The 18,154-nt window shown below is 37.1% G+C and overlaps 1 protein-coding gene across 1 annotated transcript in view; it reads left to right on the forward strand.

Moving 5' to 3' along the window:
- Positions 1-18,154, forward strand: part of STT3B (STT3 oligosaccharyltransferase complex catalytic subunit B) — a 103,045-nt gene that overhangs the window by 45,853 nt on the left and 39,038 nt on the right. The window contains 2 exon segments of the mRNA NM_001097570.1: positions 10,474-10,582; positions 14,099-14,386. Coding sequence (NP_001091039.1) covers positions 10,474-10,582; positions 14,099-14,386 — 397 coding nt within the window.

The following is an 18,154-nucleotide window of genomic DNA, read 5'->3' on the forward strand; positions in this document are numbered from 1 at the left end:
CAGAACCTTGATGCCCCTAACCCGCATATTGTTCACAGGTCTACAGTGTACCCAGAAATAGGATCTCTGGATCACCTACTAGTTCTATTTGAATATTTCAAAAGGAATCTCCACACTATTTTCCATAATGGCTTATGAATTTACATTCCCACCAATAGTATACCAAGGGTGACAGCATTTTTTACCTCGTCCTTTTGATAATAGCCATCCTCATAGATGTGAAGGGTATATCTCATTGTGGTTTTGAGTTGCGTTTCTCCAAATAGTGATGTTGAACACCTTTTCTTTTTCCTATTGGCCATTTGTGTGTCTCTGGGAAAATACCTTTTCAGGTTCTTTGAACCTTTTTTAAGTCATATTTTGTATGAGTTTTTGGATTTTTTGTTTGCTTTTGAGTGGTATGAGTTCCTTATATATTATAGATAATAACCCCTTGTTAGATATATGGTTTGCGAACATTTTCTTTAATTCCATAGGTTACCTTTTCACATTGTGTATTCTTTCCTTTGTTGTACACAAGCCTTCTCATATATAGTCCTGCTTATTTACTCTTTACTTTTTTTGCCTGTGTTTTTGGCATCATATCTGAGAAGACCATTGCCAATGCCAATGTCAGGGAGCTTTTTTTTTTCCTCTATGCTTTCCTCTAGAAATTTTATGGTTTCACATTATACATTGACGTCAGTCATCTATTTTGAGTTAGTTTTTTGTATGGTGTAAGATAAGGGTCCAGTTTCATTCATGTAATATCCAGTTTTCTAACACCATTTGTTGAAGAGACTAGTCTTCCATCATTGTTTGTCCTTGATGCCCTTGCCAAAGGTTAGTTGACTGTAAAAATAGTTTTTTTCTGGGCTCTGTATTCTGTTCCAGTGTTCTCTCTCTCTCTTTTTTTTTTTGCTGGTAACATACTGTTTTGGTTACTGTAGTTCTGTAACATGGTTTGGAATCAGGGACTTTGATGCTTCCAGTTTTGTTCTTTCTCAAGTTTGCTTTAGCTATTCAGGGTCTGGGGATTCCATGAAAATTTTGGGTTATTTTTCTGATTGTGTGAAAAATAGTATTGGAATTTTTATAGGTATTGCATTGAATGTGTAGATTGCTCTGGGCAATATGGACTTCAAAATTTTTTTTTTCTTGGCGTATGGCTGATTTACAATGTTGTATATATGGACATGTTAACAATACTGATTTTTCTAATCCACGGGCATGGAGTATCTTTCCATTTGCTTTTGTCTTCATTTATCAGTGTCCTATACTTTTCAGTGTACAGGTCTTTCACCTCCTGGGTTAAATGTATTCCTAAGTATTTTACTGACTTTTTTTTTAAACATACTACTGTAAATGGTATTGCTTTCTTAATTATTTTCAGATAATTCATATTTAGTTTATAGAAATGCAACTGCTTTTTTAATGTTTTTCTTGAATCCTTGGTAAAGTTTTTAGAGTTTTCTGTATATAAGATCATGTCATTTGCAAACAATTTAAATTCTTCCTTCCCAATTTGGAAGCCCTTTATTCCTTTTTCTTATCTAATTGCTAAAGCTAGGACTTTAGTACTGTGCAGGTGAGAGTGAGCATTCTTGTTTTGTTCTTGATCTTAAAAGGCTTTCACCATTTCACCATTGAGTATGATGCTAGCTATGGACTTGTCATACATGGCATTTATTATGTTGAGGTAAATTTCTTCTATACCTACTTTTTTAGTTGTGAAAGAATGTTGAATTTTATCAAATGCCTTTTTTGCATCTGTTGAGATGATTATATGATTTTAATCCTTCATTCTGTTAATATGGGATCACATTTATTAATTCTCGTATGTTGAAACATTCCTGACTCCCAGGGATAAATTCCAGTTAATTGTGGTGTGCTGAGTGCTAAGTCGCTTCAGTTGTGTCTGACTCTTTGTAACCCTGTGGCCTGTAGCCTGCCAGGCTCCTCTGTCCATGCAATTCTCCAGGCAGGAATACTTGAGTGGGTTGACATGCCCTCCTAACTCAGGGATTGAACCTGCATCTCTTAGGTCTCCTGCATTGGCAGGCAGGTTCTTTACCACTAGCACCATTTTAAATCCATTTTAAATGGCAGTCCCTAATAATGGTGCATGATCCTCTTAATGTGCTGTTGATTTCAATTTGCTAGTATTTTCTTAAGGATTTTTGTATCTTTGTTCATCAGGGGCACTGGCCTGTAGTTTTCTTGTTGTGTTGTCTGACTTGGTTGTCAGGGTAATAATGGCCTTGTAAAATTATTTGGGAAGTGCTTTTTCTTTAATTTTTTTGAAAGAGTTTGAGGTGGATTGGCATTAATTCTTTAAATGTTTGGTAGAATTTGCCAGTGAAGCCATCTGGTCCTAGACGTTTCTTCGAATTAGTAATCAAAAGCCCCCAACAGTCACCTTTCTTGTTATTAGTCTGTTCAGATTTTTTAAATTTCTTCCTCGTTCAGTCTTTGATATACGTTGTTTCTAAGAATCTGTCCATTTCTTCTGGGTTATCGAATTTGTTGGTATATAATTGTTAATAATAATCTTTTATGATCCTTTGTGTATTTATGGTAGTAGTTGTAATCTCTCCTGTTAGTTTTTTTTTTAATATAATTTTTTTTGCCTTAACATGTGGCATGTGGGATCTTAGTTCCCCAGCCAAGGATCAATCTTGTGCCCCCTGTATTGGAAGCTCAGAGTCTTAAGAACTGGACCACTGGGTAGGTCCTCTCCTCTTTCTTTTCTGATTTTGTCTTCTTTTTTCTTAGTCTAGCCAAAAGTTTGTCAATTTTGCTTATCTTAAAAAGTAGAATAAAACTTTTTTCCTCTTTTTTTTTTTTTTTTAAGTCTATTGCATTCATTTATGCTGTGATCTTTATTTCTTTATATCTGCTCTTTGGGCATAATTTATTCTTTTTCTGGTTCCTTGAGGTATAAAGTTAGACTGTTTATTTGAGATCTGTTTTCTACTAATGTTGATATTTATTGCTATAAACTTCTCAGATTGCTTTTGCTACATTTTGCTGTGTTTCCATTTGGGGGTGTCTCTTTTTTTTTGGACACACTGATTAAGGAAAATATTGTTCAGTTTCCACATATTAGTGTATTTCCTAGCCTTCTTATTATCACTAATTTCATACCGTTGTGCTCAGAAAAGACACTCAATATAATTTCAGTCTTAAATTTGTCAAGACCTGTTTTGTAACCTAACGTATAAAGTATGGATGTGAGAGTTGGAGTATAAAGCTGAGCGCCGAAGAATTGATGCTTTTGAATTGTGTTGGAAAAGACTCTTGAGAGTCCATTGGACTGCAAGGAGATCCAACCAGTCCATCCTAAAGGAAATCAGTCCTGAATATTCATTGGAAGGACTGATGCAGAAGCTGAAACTCCAATCCTTTGGCCACGTGATGTAAAGAGCTGACTCATTTGTAAAGACCCTGATGCTTGGAAAGATTGAAGGCAGGAGGAGAAGGGGATGACAGAGGATGAGATGGTTGGATGGCATCATCGACTCAATGGACATGAGTTTGAGTAAACTCTAGGAGTTGGCGATGGGCAGGGAGGCCTGGTATGCTGCAGTCCATGGGGTTGCAAAGAGTCAGACACAACTGAGCAACTGAAGTGAACTGATATGAAGTATCCTGGAGAATGTTCTCTGTGCACTTGAGAGGACTGTATGTTCTACCGTTAAATGGAGTGTTTTCTGTTAGATTCATTTGGTCTAAAGTGTAGTTCAAGTCCACTATTTCCTTCTTTATATTCTCCTTCTCATCTGTTCTTTGAAAGTAGGGTATTAAAGCCCACTACTATTATTGCATTGCTATCTGTTTCATTTGTTGTATCTTGATGAATTGATTCCTTTATCTTTATATAATGAATGACCTTTTATCTCTGTTACAATTTTGGGGTTCTTTCTTTTTTGGTCTGATAAAAGTGTAGCCAATCTTGGTCTCTTTTGCTTTCCGTTTGTATAGAATATCTTTTTCCATCTCTTCACTTTCAGGCTGTGTGTGTCCTTAAAGCTGAAGTGAGTTTCTGTTAGCATATATTTGGGTATTGCATTTTTAATATATTTACTTACTTTATGATTATCTCTATGATCATCTCACACGCTAGTAAAGTAATGCTCAAAATTCTCCAAGCCAGGCTTCGGCAATATGTGAACCGTGAACTTCCTGATGTTGAAGCTGGTTTTAGAAAAGGCAGAGGAACCAGAGACCAAATTGCCAACATCCACTGGATCATCGAAAAAGCAAGAGAGTTCCAGAAAACATCTATTTCTGCTTTATTGACTATGCCAAAGCCTTTGACTGTGTGGGTCACAATAAACTGTGGAAAATTCTGAAAGAGATGGGAATACCAGACCACCTGATCTGCCTCTTGAGAAATTTGTATGCAGGTCAGGAAGCAACAGTTAGAACTGGACACAGAACAACAGACTGGTTCCAAATAGGAAAAGGAGTACGTCAAAGATGTATATTGTCACCCTGCTTATTTAACTTATATGAAGAGTACATCATGAGAAATGCTGGGCTGGAAGAAGCACAAGATGGAATTAAGATTGGCGGGAGAAATATCAACCTCAGATATGCAGATGACACCACCCTTATGGCAGAAAGTGAAGAGGAACTAAAAAGCCTCTTGATGAAAGTGAAAGAGGAGAGTGAAAAAGTTGGCTTAAAGCTCAGCATTCAGAAAACGAAGATCATGGCATCTGGTCCCATCACTTCATGAGAAATAGATGGGGAAAGAGTGGAAACAGTGTCAGACTTTATTTTTCTGTGCTCCAAAATCACTGCAGATGGTGACTGCAGCCATGAAATTAAAAGATGCTTACTCCTTGGAAGGAAAGTTATGACCAACCTAGATAGCATATTCAAAAGCAGAGACATTACTTTGCCAACAAAGGTCCGTCTAGTCAAGGCTATGGTTTTTCCAGTGGTCATGTATGGATGTGAGCGTTGGACTGTGAACAAAGTTGAGTGCTGAGGAATTGATGCTTTTGAACTGTGGTGTTGGAGAAGACTCTTGAGAGTCCCTTGGACTGCAAGGAGATCCAACCAGTCCATTCTAAAGATCAGTCCTGGGTGTTCTTTGGAAGGAATGATGCTAAAGCTGAAACTCCAGTACTTTGGCCACCTCATGCGAAGAGTTGACTCATTGGAAAAGACTCTGATGCTGGGAGGGATTGGGGCAGGAGGAGAAGGGGACGACAGAGGATGAGATGGTTGGTTGGCATCACTGACTCGATGGACATGAGTCTGAGTGAACTGCAGGAGTTGGTGATGGACAGGGAGGCCTGGCGTGCTGCGATTCATGGGGTCGCAAAGAGTCGGACACAACTCAGCGACTGAACTGAACTGAACTGATGATTAGTGAATTTAATATGTTTACATCAAAAGTAATTATTGATAGGTAGAGATGGTTGGATGGTGTTACCGATGCAGTTGACATAAGTTTGAGTAGGCTCTGGGAGTTGGTGATAAACAGGGAAACCTGGCGTGCTGCTGTCCGTGGGGTTGCAAAGAGTCAGACGCAACTGAACTGACTGACTGAAAGATTTAACTACTGCCATCTTGTTAATTGTTTATGATTGTTTTGTAGTTCTTTTGTTCCTCTCTTCTCTTGCTATCTTCCTCTGTGATTTGATAGTTTTCCTTCGTGGTAGTCTTTCTTTCTGTATCTACTATAAGCTTTTGCTTTGTGACTACCCTGAGGTTGAAATAAAACATTTTATAACAGTCAACTTTAAGCCATTATGTCAGTTTTTTTGTTTTGTATTTAACAAATTATTGAATGCAGATATTTTAATTTTTGTCTTTCAACCTTTATACTAGTTAAGTGATTTACACACCATTACACTACTAGAATATTCTGAATTTGCTTATGTCCATATCTTACCAGTGAGTTTATACTGTATATGTTTTTAAGTTGCTAATCACTGTCCTTTCATTTCAGCTTGTAGAACTCCCTTTAACATTTCTTATAAAGCAGGTCTGGTAGTGATGAACTCCTACAAATTTTCTTTCTCGCTCTCTTTTTTTAGTTTGGGAATGTTTTTTTCTGATGGTTAGCTTTGCTGAGTATTCTTAGTTGGCAGTTTTTTTCTTCTAGCACTTTGAATCTATATACCTTATTCTGGTGCAGGGTTTCCACTGAGAAATCTGATAACCTTATGTGGGGTCTCATGTATGAGTTTCTTTCCTCTTACTGAGTTCTCTCTTTGTCTTTGATTTTTGATAGTTTTATTAGATTATCTCTCAGTGAAATCCTGTGCGAATTGAATATGTATTGGGGCATGTGAACACCACATGCCAGGATGACTCAATTTCTCTCCCCAGATTTGGGAAGGTTTAAGCCATTATTTCTTTAAATAACCTTCTACCCCCGTCTCTCCTACTAGAACTCCTATAATGCAATCATTACCCTTGATGATGGCCTATAGTTGGTGTAGGCTATTTTTCACTTTTCTTTTCCTTTGCTTTGATAATTTCAAGTAACCTTTCTTCTGGTTTTCAGATTCTTCTGCTAGTTCAAGTCTACTACTAATGTTCTCCACTGCATTTTCTTTTTCATTTTATTAATTTAATTAGCTCCAGTATTTCTCTTTGGTGTTTTTTTTTCTTTTAGTATACTTTCTGTCTCTGTTGAACTTCTTATTCTGTTCATGTGGTATTTCCTGATTTGTTGAGTTGTCTGTCTGGCTTCTCTTGTAGCTTGCTGAGCTTCCTTAAAACAATTACTTTGAAGTCTTCATTGAGAAATAGATTTATTTCTCTGTGGTCAGTTACTGAAAAACAATTGTGTTCCTTTGGCATTGTCAAGTTTTCTTGATTTTTTTTTTTTTAACATTTCTTGTAGCCTTATTTTGTATAGTGTGTTAGTCACTCAGTCGTGTCCAACTCTTTTTGACCCCATGGACTGTAGCCTACCAGGCTCCTCTGTCCACAGGATTCTCCAGGCAAGAATACTAGAGTGGATTGCCATTCACTTCTCCAGGGGATCTTCCCAACCCAGGGATTGAACCTGCATCTCCTGTATTGCAGGCATATTCTTTACCATCTGAGCTACCTTTATGTCTGCCCATTTTATGGAATAATTTTGGTGGGGAAAGACCTTTACCTGTGGGTAAGTTCAAGAGTGACAGCTGGATAGACTGGCAGTTCTTACCCCGGGTAAGATCCGGGGGTGTAGTCTTCGTGCATTTCTAACAGCTGAGTTTAAGTGGAGACTGCACACTGCAGAGGTTCTCAATGGCCGAGGCTGCAAGTGTCCATGGGGCTTGTAAGGGCTACGGGGAACCTTCTGATCTTTTTTTCTCCCATGGCGAGGAGTTGTGGCCAAGGAAATCTTTCTTGGCACCCGGCCCAGCTCACCGGTGTCCTCCTCATTGTGGTGTTACTGGCTAATGCCCATGGAGTCACTACGGAGCTGTGAGCTAGAGCGCAGGCAATGGTGGCTCAGCTGCAGATCTGGGGCCCAGAGGCACTTGTCAAGCCAACCATGGAGCTGGGATCTGGAGCTCAGGAGGCTGCAGAGCTGGAATCTGAAGTGTAAGCACTTAACAGTGGTTCTGGGGTTCAAGAATATTTGTGGGACCGTGGTAGCCCTAGTCCTGGGGCAGTGCAGCAGCAAGTCTTTCTTGTTGAGGGCATAACAGCGTCTCCTCCAGGGGCCCTGTGGCAGTGATGACTTTTGCTGAAAGCTGTTGTCCTCTGTAGAGCAGGCCACTGGAGTCTGCTCTGATGAATACTTACAGGGTCCTCCTTTGTGAAACCTCTCATGGATGTTGTTGTCCTCAGTCAAAAAGCCTGCCTCGGTCCACCACAGAGCAGACCATGGGGACTGCAGGGGTACCTGCCACGTGGCTGATCCTGTTGTCTCCAGATGCCTCAGCTAAGCCTGTCACCCCAGTGATCCTTCTTCCGTCTGTGTGGTTGCTCTCCATCCTTTGCTTCACTGTGCTGCTGTAGGATCTCAGTTCTACTTGAGCTTCCCGTAAATATTTTCCTTTGTGGATAGCTGTCTGTTATTTTTTATTGGGGGTATGAAGGCTGCTGTCACCTACTGTGCCATCTTTTCAAAGCCACCTCTCAAGACACTTTTTGTCTTGTTACTAATTTCCTTTGCATCTTTAACTTTTTTAATATTTAGCTTATTTTTAATTTGACATTCAAAAACTCAGATAGTGCTTTTACCATACTTTATTTCACAGTAATAGTAACAGTAGCCTCTGGGTGCTTTAGGGACATTATATTGTTTATTTATCAAAGCCACCTTATTGACATGGGTACAGTTGTTATTCCTTTTTTACAGAGGAAGAAACTGGACTACAGAGAATGGTCTAGCCAAGGTCACATAGCTAGTAAGTGTGGAAACAGGATATCCAAACTTAGGCAGTATGATTCTAACATTTGTACTATAAACCTCCCTTTCAGGCTGTGTGGCTTATCTTACTTCTGAAGTTATTCTTATGTCTGTTGGTATTAGTTCTTCCATTGGTTGATTTCGATGCTTAGTTTTCATATTGCTTATTTTTCTCATGTTTGATTTTTGGATGTGTGCTTATTTTATATTAGATCAAGTCTGTCTTAAAATATTACAGTATTTTGTTTCTAGTGATCGTGTGTTGGAAAGTCATGACTTGCTGTTGGGAAGGATATATCAAGCTGACTTTGGATATGAGGTTTTCCTATTCATCTGGGAAGCATTGTTCCACTCTTTGAATTACTTGGCTGTGTGTGTTGGAAATACCCCTGAGGCCCACTTCCTTGCTTGGCAGTGGTCGTCTAAGGGGATCCACCTGCCTAGCAGTTCCTATTGCTCATTACCCTGAGGTTAATGCAGGATTTTCTCTTGCTTCTCTCCCGCCCTCAACAACTTTATATTAAACATGAACCATCCTGAATATTGCCTCTTCAACTCTTCCCCCTTCCAACACCCAAGCGTGCACACATGTACACAACACACACACCATAGTTTGCAGTTACTTCAGGTTGCAGTTTGGACTGTGGTTTCTTCCATCTCATTTCTTGTTATTGTTATTTTGTCTTTCATTGATCAAAATTCTCATTCGTTAAGGTCATGTTCTTATTTTACAGTACAGTTACAGTTCATCTCTGGTTATTTATAACTTAACTCTTTATTTCTGTGATTTTTAGAGTTATAGTTGTTCAGTCGCTAACTTATGTCCAGCTCTTTGCAACCCTATGAACTGCAGCACGCCAGGCTTCCCTGTCCTTCACTATCTCCTGGAATTTACTCACATACATGTGCATTGAGTTGGTGATGCTGTGTAACCATCTCATCCTCTGCCACCTTTCTCCTTTTGCTTTCAATCTTTCCCAGCAGCAAGGTCTCTTCCAATGAGTCAGTTCTTCACATCAGGTGGCCAAGGAATTGGAGCTTCAACGTCTGTTCTTCCAATACATATTCAGGGTTAATTTCCTTTAGTATTGACTGATTTGATCCCAAGGGACTCTCAAGAGTCTTCTCCAGCACCACAAATTAAAAGCACCAATTCCTTGGTGCTCAGCCTTCTTTATGATTCAGTTCTCATATACATTCGTTACCTGACTACCTGGAAAAACCATATCTTTGACCATACAGACCTTTGTTGATAAAGTACTGTCTCTGCTTTTTTTAATACCTGTCTGGATTTGTCATAGCTTTCCTTCCAAGGAACAGGCTTGCATCTCTTAATTTTGTGACTGCAGTCACCATCTACAGTTATTTTGGAGCCCAAGAAAATAAAATCCGTCACTGTAATCACTTTTTCCCCCTTTTGTTTGCCATGGGGCCATGTGCCATGATGTTAGTTTTTTGAATGTAGAGTTTTAAGCCGGCTTTTTCCCCTCTCCTCTTTCACCCTCATCAAGAGACTTTTTAGTTCCTCTTTCTTCCATTAGAGTGGTGTTATCTGCATATCTGAAGTTGTTGATACTTCTCCTGGCAATCTTGATTCCAGCTTACGATTCATCCAGCGAAGCATTTTGCATGCTGTATTCTGCATATAAGTTAAATAAGCAGGAATTGAAAGCAATTATATTGAATGTACAAGCTTCATTTTGGTGCTGTATTCTGTTAGTGGTTTTTAGTCTTTTGAGAGTCATTGACATCTTTGAAGATTTGGTAAATTTTATGTACCATCACATTTTTTGTTCAGATGCATAGCTGTGTACCATCTGTACCCCAAGCAATGGCCAAATGTTAATTTGATCATTACTAGTTTTGTAGACTTGTTTTTCGGGGGAGAATGGGCTTTTTTTTTTTTTTTTTTTTAGTTATTTTTAGAGGTATAAGCCAATTTCTTAGAAAATAATCTATTGTTCAGGTTTGAGGGAAATTGTTATGAAAGATATATTTATATAGCCATAGATTTATGTATAAAGAGTTAAATATAAAGTATAGTATTAGAAAGCTAGAGCTATTTCTTTCTAGTAAACCAAGTTTTATAACATTTCTTTTTTTCCTATTTTCTCTAGGTTTAACTATAGATCAACACATCATCTTGCGTCTCATGGGTTTTATGAATTTTTAAATTGGTTTGATGAAAGAGCATGGTATCCACTAGGAAGAATAGTAGGTGGTACTGTAAGTATATATGCAGTTACTCATGTTAATCTTAAGTTTTTTCAGTGATTTGAGTAAATCATTCACCACTAAGGTGATGGCAATTCTTAAAAGTTTTATATAGTTAAATGATACGTTTTCTCTGGCTAATTATCTGTTATTTAATTTGTTAAATCTCTTTTCTTAATACTCTTCTTCACATACCCCCACCCCCTAGGCTGTTTTGGGGTTATCTCATACTAGCCATTATTTCTGACAAGTGGTGGAGGTTAGGAGGAGAAGCTCTTGTCACACTCTTAAGTTCAGGTTACTTGTGTTTTTGTTTTGTTCTATAGAAGCTTTATTGAAAAAAACATTTTGGAAGGAAATAAAAATGTAGAACAATCAGATAATTCTAATTTTCCTGGTCCTAAATCTGTCTCAGATTACTCCAGGTATTGTTCATAATTTATGGGAAATCAGAATGTCCAGAAGATGATAGAAAGGAAAATGTTTTTAGTATTTGGGATGTAAGGAGAATGGTTTGAGAGAAAATGAAAGACAAGGCACCTACTGGAGAAACATATACATTTAATATTTTTTTCTTGATCACTTTTGTCAGGTTTATCAATTTTAGTAGATTCTTTAACCCATTAAACTTTGTTGATTATTGAATATTTGTGTGTTACCTTCCGTTTGTTTCCTTCCTCCTACTTTCTTGAGTTTGATGTTTTTATCTAGTTTCCTGATGTAGTTTGCTCAATAATTTTCAACTTCTTTGTTACTAATGTATTTGTTTTGAAGCTCCAAATTGCCTCATGATCACTGTTTTAGCTACATTGCTTAAGTTTTGATATGCAGTGTTTTCATTGTCATTCAAGTCAAAATGTATTTTAACTTCTGTTATAATTTTCTCTTATTCATGAGTTACTTAGGACTGTATTTAACTTTTAAACATTAGAGAATTTCCTCATCATCTTATTTTGCTTTTTACTTCAAATATATTAATGTTAGAAAACAAATTCTATAGTTTTAATCCTTTGAAATTTATTGAGACATGATTTGTGGCCCCAGGATATAGCCAAATTTTATAAATGTTCCCTCTTTGTTTGGAAGGAATATGTTCTCCATGATAGTGAGATGTTATAAAATCTGGCACATCTTTTTATCTTTGTAAATAGGGATAATGATACAGAAGAATAGTCATGATAGCCTCTGAGGCTTATTAGAAACGTATTGAATGGTGAAAGATGTGGTAGATGACTATTATCTGTACTGCTTGTGGTGTGAATGCTGTCATATATTTTATTGTACTAATCTTTGATTACTGTAGTTTGTTTCCTGCTATGTTTATAACTTTTTATCTTGAATTCACCCTCAGTGAAGGCTGGTTTTCTGAGATTCCTGGTGTCCTGGTATTTGGGACCATCCTTACAATAATCTTTTTCACTTCCTTTTTCTGGAGCCCTCAGAAGTTTAGGACTGTTTTTACAGGTTGTTTCTCAGTCTAAGTTTCTTATATGTGAAGTTGTTATAAATGTGGAGAGGGCTTCCCTGGTGACTCAGTGGTAAAGAACCCTCCTGCCAGTGTAGGAGATAATAGGTTGGATCCCTGGGTTGGGAAGGTCCCCTGGAGAAGCAAATGGGAACCCACTCCAGTATTCTTGCCTGGAGAATCCCATGGACAGAGGAGCCTGGTGGGCTACAGTCCATGGGGTTGCAAAGAGTCGGACATGACTTAGTGACTGAGCTTGCATGTATAAATGTGGGACCCAAACTCACCCATGTGGTGAATGAGTTATTTCTTGTTTTGTTTCTACTTAAAGATTTGGACGTAAGGCAGGAGTTGCTTACTGTTTCATTTGATGGGTGGGTAGAATTCATCTAGTTTCATAAACGGGCCCTGGGTTTGTGCTGGGAATTAGGCCTTTTCTTTAATCTCAGTGGTGAGCAATAACTATCCCCCAACCACCTCAAGTACCTAAAGTATATATTAGGGCCTCGAGTGTTTTCGTTTTTTGTTTTTTTTTTTAAAGACTTCTGAAATACCAGTGCCTAGTTTGAAATGCTTCTTTATGTTTGGAACCTGAAGGATTCCCTTCCAGGTTCTCTTTCTTTTAAGGTTAAACATGCCTTTTTTGTTGTTGAGTGGTTTTGTTTGTCTGGAATACCTTGATCTTTTCATCTAATACTTCTATGTGTTATTTTGTATGTCAGTTCAGTCTACCGTATTTAGATATTTTCAGATTTATTTCCATTTAAAAAAAAATATTGCCAGGAAAACTATTCATTTGGGACCTGGTATTGTATATGTAATGGAACAAAATTTTAATTTTTAAGAATGGTGATGATTGCCATACTTTTTCCCCTTTCCTTATCCCACTCTCCTTCCATGCTTTCAGTAGATATTGTGCATCTATTTTATGCCTATCATTGTTATTTGGATGCTGGGGAAATTGTTCATGTTATTCTGGAGCTTGTATTCTGTGAGAGTGTTCATTTATTTATTTATTTTTGGACATGCTGTGCAGCATGTGGGATCTTAGTTGCCCAACCAGGGATTGAACCCATGCTCCCTGCATTAGAAGTGCGAACTCTTAACCACTGGATCACCAGGAAAGTCCCCAAGGGTATTTACTTAATAGATTCTAAGTAAATAAGTAAAATAAATACTATGTGAAATGGTGATAAGTGTTCTGGAGAAAAAGCAAAGGAGTTGGTTTAAAGACCATGGGCAGTTTGCAAATAGTATGGCTCAGAAAGTAAATTTATAACATTCTTTGTAGTTTCAGTGATGGAGAAAGAAAAAATCTTTTAGGATGTAGCTAAGGATGAAAGTGTAAATACACATTTTAATCACAAATAGCTCAGAATTAATGTCCTGTTTATTGTTCATTGAATCTTAAATGTTTCATGTTCCTCCTTTGGGGAGAGGTTGAAGAGTACAGCTGTTAACTAGGCCTATTCTAGTTGATTTGCTTTCCATTGTTAAGTATTTTAAGAAGTGTAAAAATGTCAACCTTCGAGGAGTTCCAAAATATTATATTTGAATTCACTAACTAGTCCTCCTTTTCCTAGCTAGAATTGTTCACTTTCCAGATCTTGACTTTGAAGGGAGGAAGAAATTATTTATAAATATCACTTAAATAATAACTGCACATAAATTTTTTTCATCTTCTGTTTGTTTCTCAATCCCTTAAACACAAGTATGGGCAAAATTGTTAAAACCCCATACTTAAGGATGTGTTAGATAGAACCCTGTTTATAGTGAAAGAGTTAGTGGGGACAATTATAAAGTTACTCAGTGTTCCATCATTAAACATCTTCACTTTTAATACTTCATTCAGTCTGATCTTTCTTCTTTTGCTTAAATATATCTCTCTGCATATGAGAATTTTTTGTGTCCAGTTGAAAAAGAACATTTAATTTTGTAGTATGTAAAGAAGGCAAACTGTTGTGAGAGCTTATTCTCAACCTAATTATGTAATAATAAAGAGCTTAGTGTTTTTAGCTACCTCCTTATATTTGTAATTACATTTTCCTTTTTTTTTTCCATAGGTTTACCCAGGGTTGATGATAACAGCTGGCCTTATCCATTGGATTTTAAATACGTTGAACATAACAGTTCACATCAGAGATGTATGTGTGTTCCTTGCACCAACTTTCAGCGGCCTTACGTCTATATCTACTTTCCTGCTTACCAGAGAACTGTGGAACCAAGGAGCAGGGCTGTTAGCCGCTTGCTTCATTGCCATTGTGCCAGGCTACATTTCTCGCTCAGTAGCTGGGTCCTTTGATAATGAAGGCATCGCTATTTTTGCACTTCAGTTCACATATTACTTGTGGGTAAGTAACACTTGATGTTTTGTTATCATTAATACCCATGAACTTTCTACTGAAAGTTGTTATTATAGTTGCATGCAGAAAACTGTTACTGTTCATGACAAATAAGTCACAGCTCCAATAAAAGAGGCTGTTGGAAAATAAGCTGTTGATTTTTTTGTTGTTGTTTCTTTACTAGTGGAGAGAGAGAGGTCAAAAATACTTAAGAAAGCTGAAGTGGGGTTCAGTGGCTTAGGATGTTGAATTCTGTGTGTGAAATTTGCATTATTTTACTGTTGCCAAGTTATTTCTTCTTTCCCTATCTGTATACCTTCTGTTTCTTTTTCTTGTCTTGCTGTATTAACTAGTACTTCCAGTATGATGTTGAAGAGGTGTAGTAAGATGATCCTCGCCTGGTTCCTTTTCTTAGTGGGAAATCTTTGAGTTTCTCACTATTAAACATGTTGGTTATACGTTTTTTTGGTCTTATTTATCAAGTTGAAGATCCACTTTAGTTTGTTGAGTTTATCATGAGTGGATGTTGGATTTTGTCAAATGCTTTTTCTCTACTGGTACATGATTGATTCATGAACAACACAGGTTTGAACTGTGTAGATCCATTTATACATATATATTGTTTTCTATTAAATACATACTACAGTACTTCACAATTTGGTTGAATCCATAGATCTGGACCCAAGGATTATGTAAGGTCCCTACTATAAAGTTATATGTGGATTTTCTTATGCCAAGGAGGTAGTCACTGCTACAACCTCTGCCTTGTTCAAGGGTCAATTATAGTTACATATAGTTGTAACTATATGTAAATTCTTTGACCTTTTGATGTCATGAATACATTATTTTCAAATGTTGAACCAGTGTTTCATACCTGGGATAAATCTCACTTGGTCATGCTATATAATTCTTAAAATATCTTGTTAGACTTGATTTCCTAATATCTTGTTGAGGATTTTGTTTCTAATGAGAGAGATAATGGTCTGTAGTTTTTTTTTTTCTTATAGTGTCTTTGGTTTTAGTATTGGTTCTGGCCTTGTAGAACGAGTTAGGAAGTATTTCCTCTGCTTCTATTTCCAGAAAGAGATTGTAGAAAATTATTATTTTTATTTATTCTTTTTTAATCATTTGGTAGAATTTACGAGTGACCTCCCCCTTGGCCTGGTGCTTTCTGTTTTGGAATGTTATTATTTATTTATTCCATTTCTTTAATAGAGATCTAACCAGATTTTCTATTTCTTTTTGTTTGAGTATTAGCAGATTTTGCCTTTCAAGAAATTGGTTCATTTCGTTTAGGTTATCAAGTTGTTGGACATAGAGTTGTTCATTGTATTTCTTTATTATCCTTTCAATGAATGTCCAGGGGATCTGTAGTGATGTTCCTTCTTCTATTTCCATTATTAGTATTTGTGTCTTCTTTTTTTGTTATTAACCTGGCCTAGAGGTTTATTGATTTTTGTTCAGCTTTCAAAGAACCAGTTTTTGGTTTTATTGATTTTCTTTATAAATTTCCTGTTTTCAATTTCATTGATTTCTGCCCTGGTTCTTAATTCTGCTTTCTTTGGATTTAAATTACCCTTCTTTTTCTAGGTTCCTAAGGTGGAAACTTAGATAATCGTCTTAGATCTATCTTTTCTACTGTTTACATTCAGTGCTATAAATTTCCATACTAGCATTGCTTTTTGCTGCATCCCATAAATTTTGATCAGTTGTGTTTTCATTTTTATTTAGCACTATTTTGAAATTTCTCTTGAGGTTTTTGACTTTTGAATGTGCTTATTTAAAGGTATGTTGTTTAACTTCCATGTATTTTGAGACTTTCTAGTTATTTTTCTATTAGTGATTTTTTGTTTGATTTCATTGTGGGCTGAGAATTTATATGACTTTTATTCTATTAAATTTGTTAGGATGTGTTTTATGGCCCAGATGTTGTTTATCTTGGTGAATATTCCATGCTGACTTGAGAAGAATATGTATTCTTCCATTACTGGATGAATTTATCTTTAGATGCCCACCATAGCCAGTATCCAGTTCATTGGTGGTGGTGTTGAGTTTTAGCTCTATCCGTCTGTCTGAGAGAAGGGTTTTAAGTCTCCAATTATGATAGTGGATTTATCCAATTATACTTGTGGCTCTATCAGTTTTTCCTCATGTAGTTTGATAACCCTGTTGTTTGACATGCACACTTGAAGAATTGTTTTGCTGTCTTTGAGAATTAACCCCTTTATCATTATATAATGTACTTCTTGATCTCTGATAGCTTTCCTTGCTTTGAGGTAGGCTTTATTATATGTATCTTTATCAGTTCATTTCACTCAGTCATGACCAACTCTTTGCAACCCCATGGACTGTAGTACACCAGGCTTCCCTGTCCATCACCAACTCCCAGAGCTTGCTCAAATTCATGTCCATCGAGTTGGTGATGCCATCCAACCATCTCGTCCTCTGCCGTCCCCATCTCCTCCTGCCTTCAGTCTTTCCTAGCATCAGGGTTTTTTCTAATGAGTCAGTTCTTTGCATCAAGTGGCCAAAGGATTGGAGCTTCAGCATCATTTTTTCCAATGAATATTTAGGACTGATTTCCTTTAGGATGGACTGGTTTGATCTCCTTGCAGTCCAATGGACCCTCAAGAATCTTCTCCAACACCACAGTTCAAAAGCATCAATTCTTTGGTGCTCAGCTTTCTTTGTAGTCCAACTCTCACATCCATAATGACTACTGGAAAAACCATAGCTTTGACTAGATGGACCTTTGTCAGCAAAGTAATGTCTCTGCTTTTTGATATGCTGTCTGATGGAGCAAGTATCTTAATTTCATGGCTACAGTCACTGTCTGCAGTGATTTTGGAACCCAAGAAAATAAAGTCTGTCACTATTTCCATTGTTTTCCCACCTATTTGCCATGAGGTGATCGGACTGGATGCCATGATCTTCGTTTTTTGAATGTTGAGTTTTAAGCCAGCTTTTTCACTCTCCTTTTTCCCTTTCATCAAGAGGCTCTTTAGTTCTTTGCTTTCTGCCATAAGGGTGGTGTCATCTGCATATCTGAGGTTAGTGATATTTCTCCTGGCAATCTTGATTCCAACTTGTGCTTCATTCACCCCAACATTTTTAATGACGTGCTCTGTCTATAAGTATCTTTATATATACTTCAAAATTTTTTAAATCTTTAAAGAAATTATTTATTTCTGGCTGCACTGGATCTCCATTATGGCACACGGTACTCTTCATTGCTGCATGTGAGTTTTCTTTAGTTGTGGTATGTGGCCTTCTTGCAGAGCACGAGATCTAGGATGGGCAGGCTTCAGTAGTTGTGGCACTTGGGTTCAGTGGGATCTTAGTTCCCAAACCAGGGGTCGAACCTATGTCCCCTGCATTGACAGGTGAATTTTTAACCACTGGACAACCAGGTGAGGCCCTGTATCTTTATATTCAAAGTGGGTTTCTTGTAGACAACATATAGTTGGGTCTTGGTTTTTGATGCACCCTGACAATTTGTTTTTTAATTTGTGCATTTAGACCATTGACATTCAAAGTGATTCTTAACTGTAGTTGGTTTAATATTTACCCCACATGTTACTGTTTTCTGTTTGGTACTCTGTTCTCTATTCTTTTTCTGCCTTTTGTGGTTTGAACTGTGCATTTCTTGTGTTCTGCTTTCTCTCTTTCTGGCACATCAGTTATGCTTTTTTAAACTGTTTATAGTGGTTGCCATAGAGTTTGCAGCAGACATACACAGCTGATTCAAGTTCACTTTCAAAGAATACTATACAGGCA

Source organism: Bos taurus, chromosome 22 (assembly GCF_002263795.3).
Source record: "Bos taurus isolate L1 Dominette 01449 registration number 42190680 breed Hereford chromosome 22, ARS-UCD2.0, whole genome shotgun sequence".
NCBI classification, from domain to species: domain Eukaryota; kingdom Metazoa; phylum Chordata; class Mammalia; order Artiodactyla; family Bovidae; genus Bos; species Bos taurus.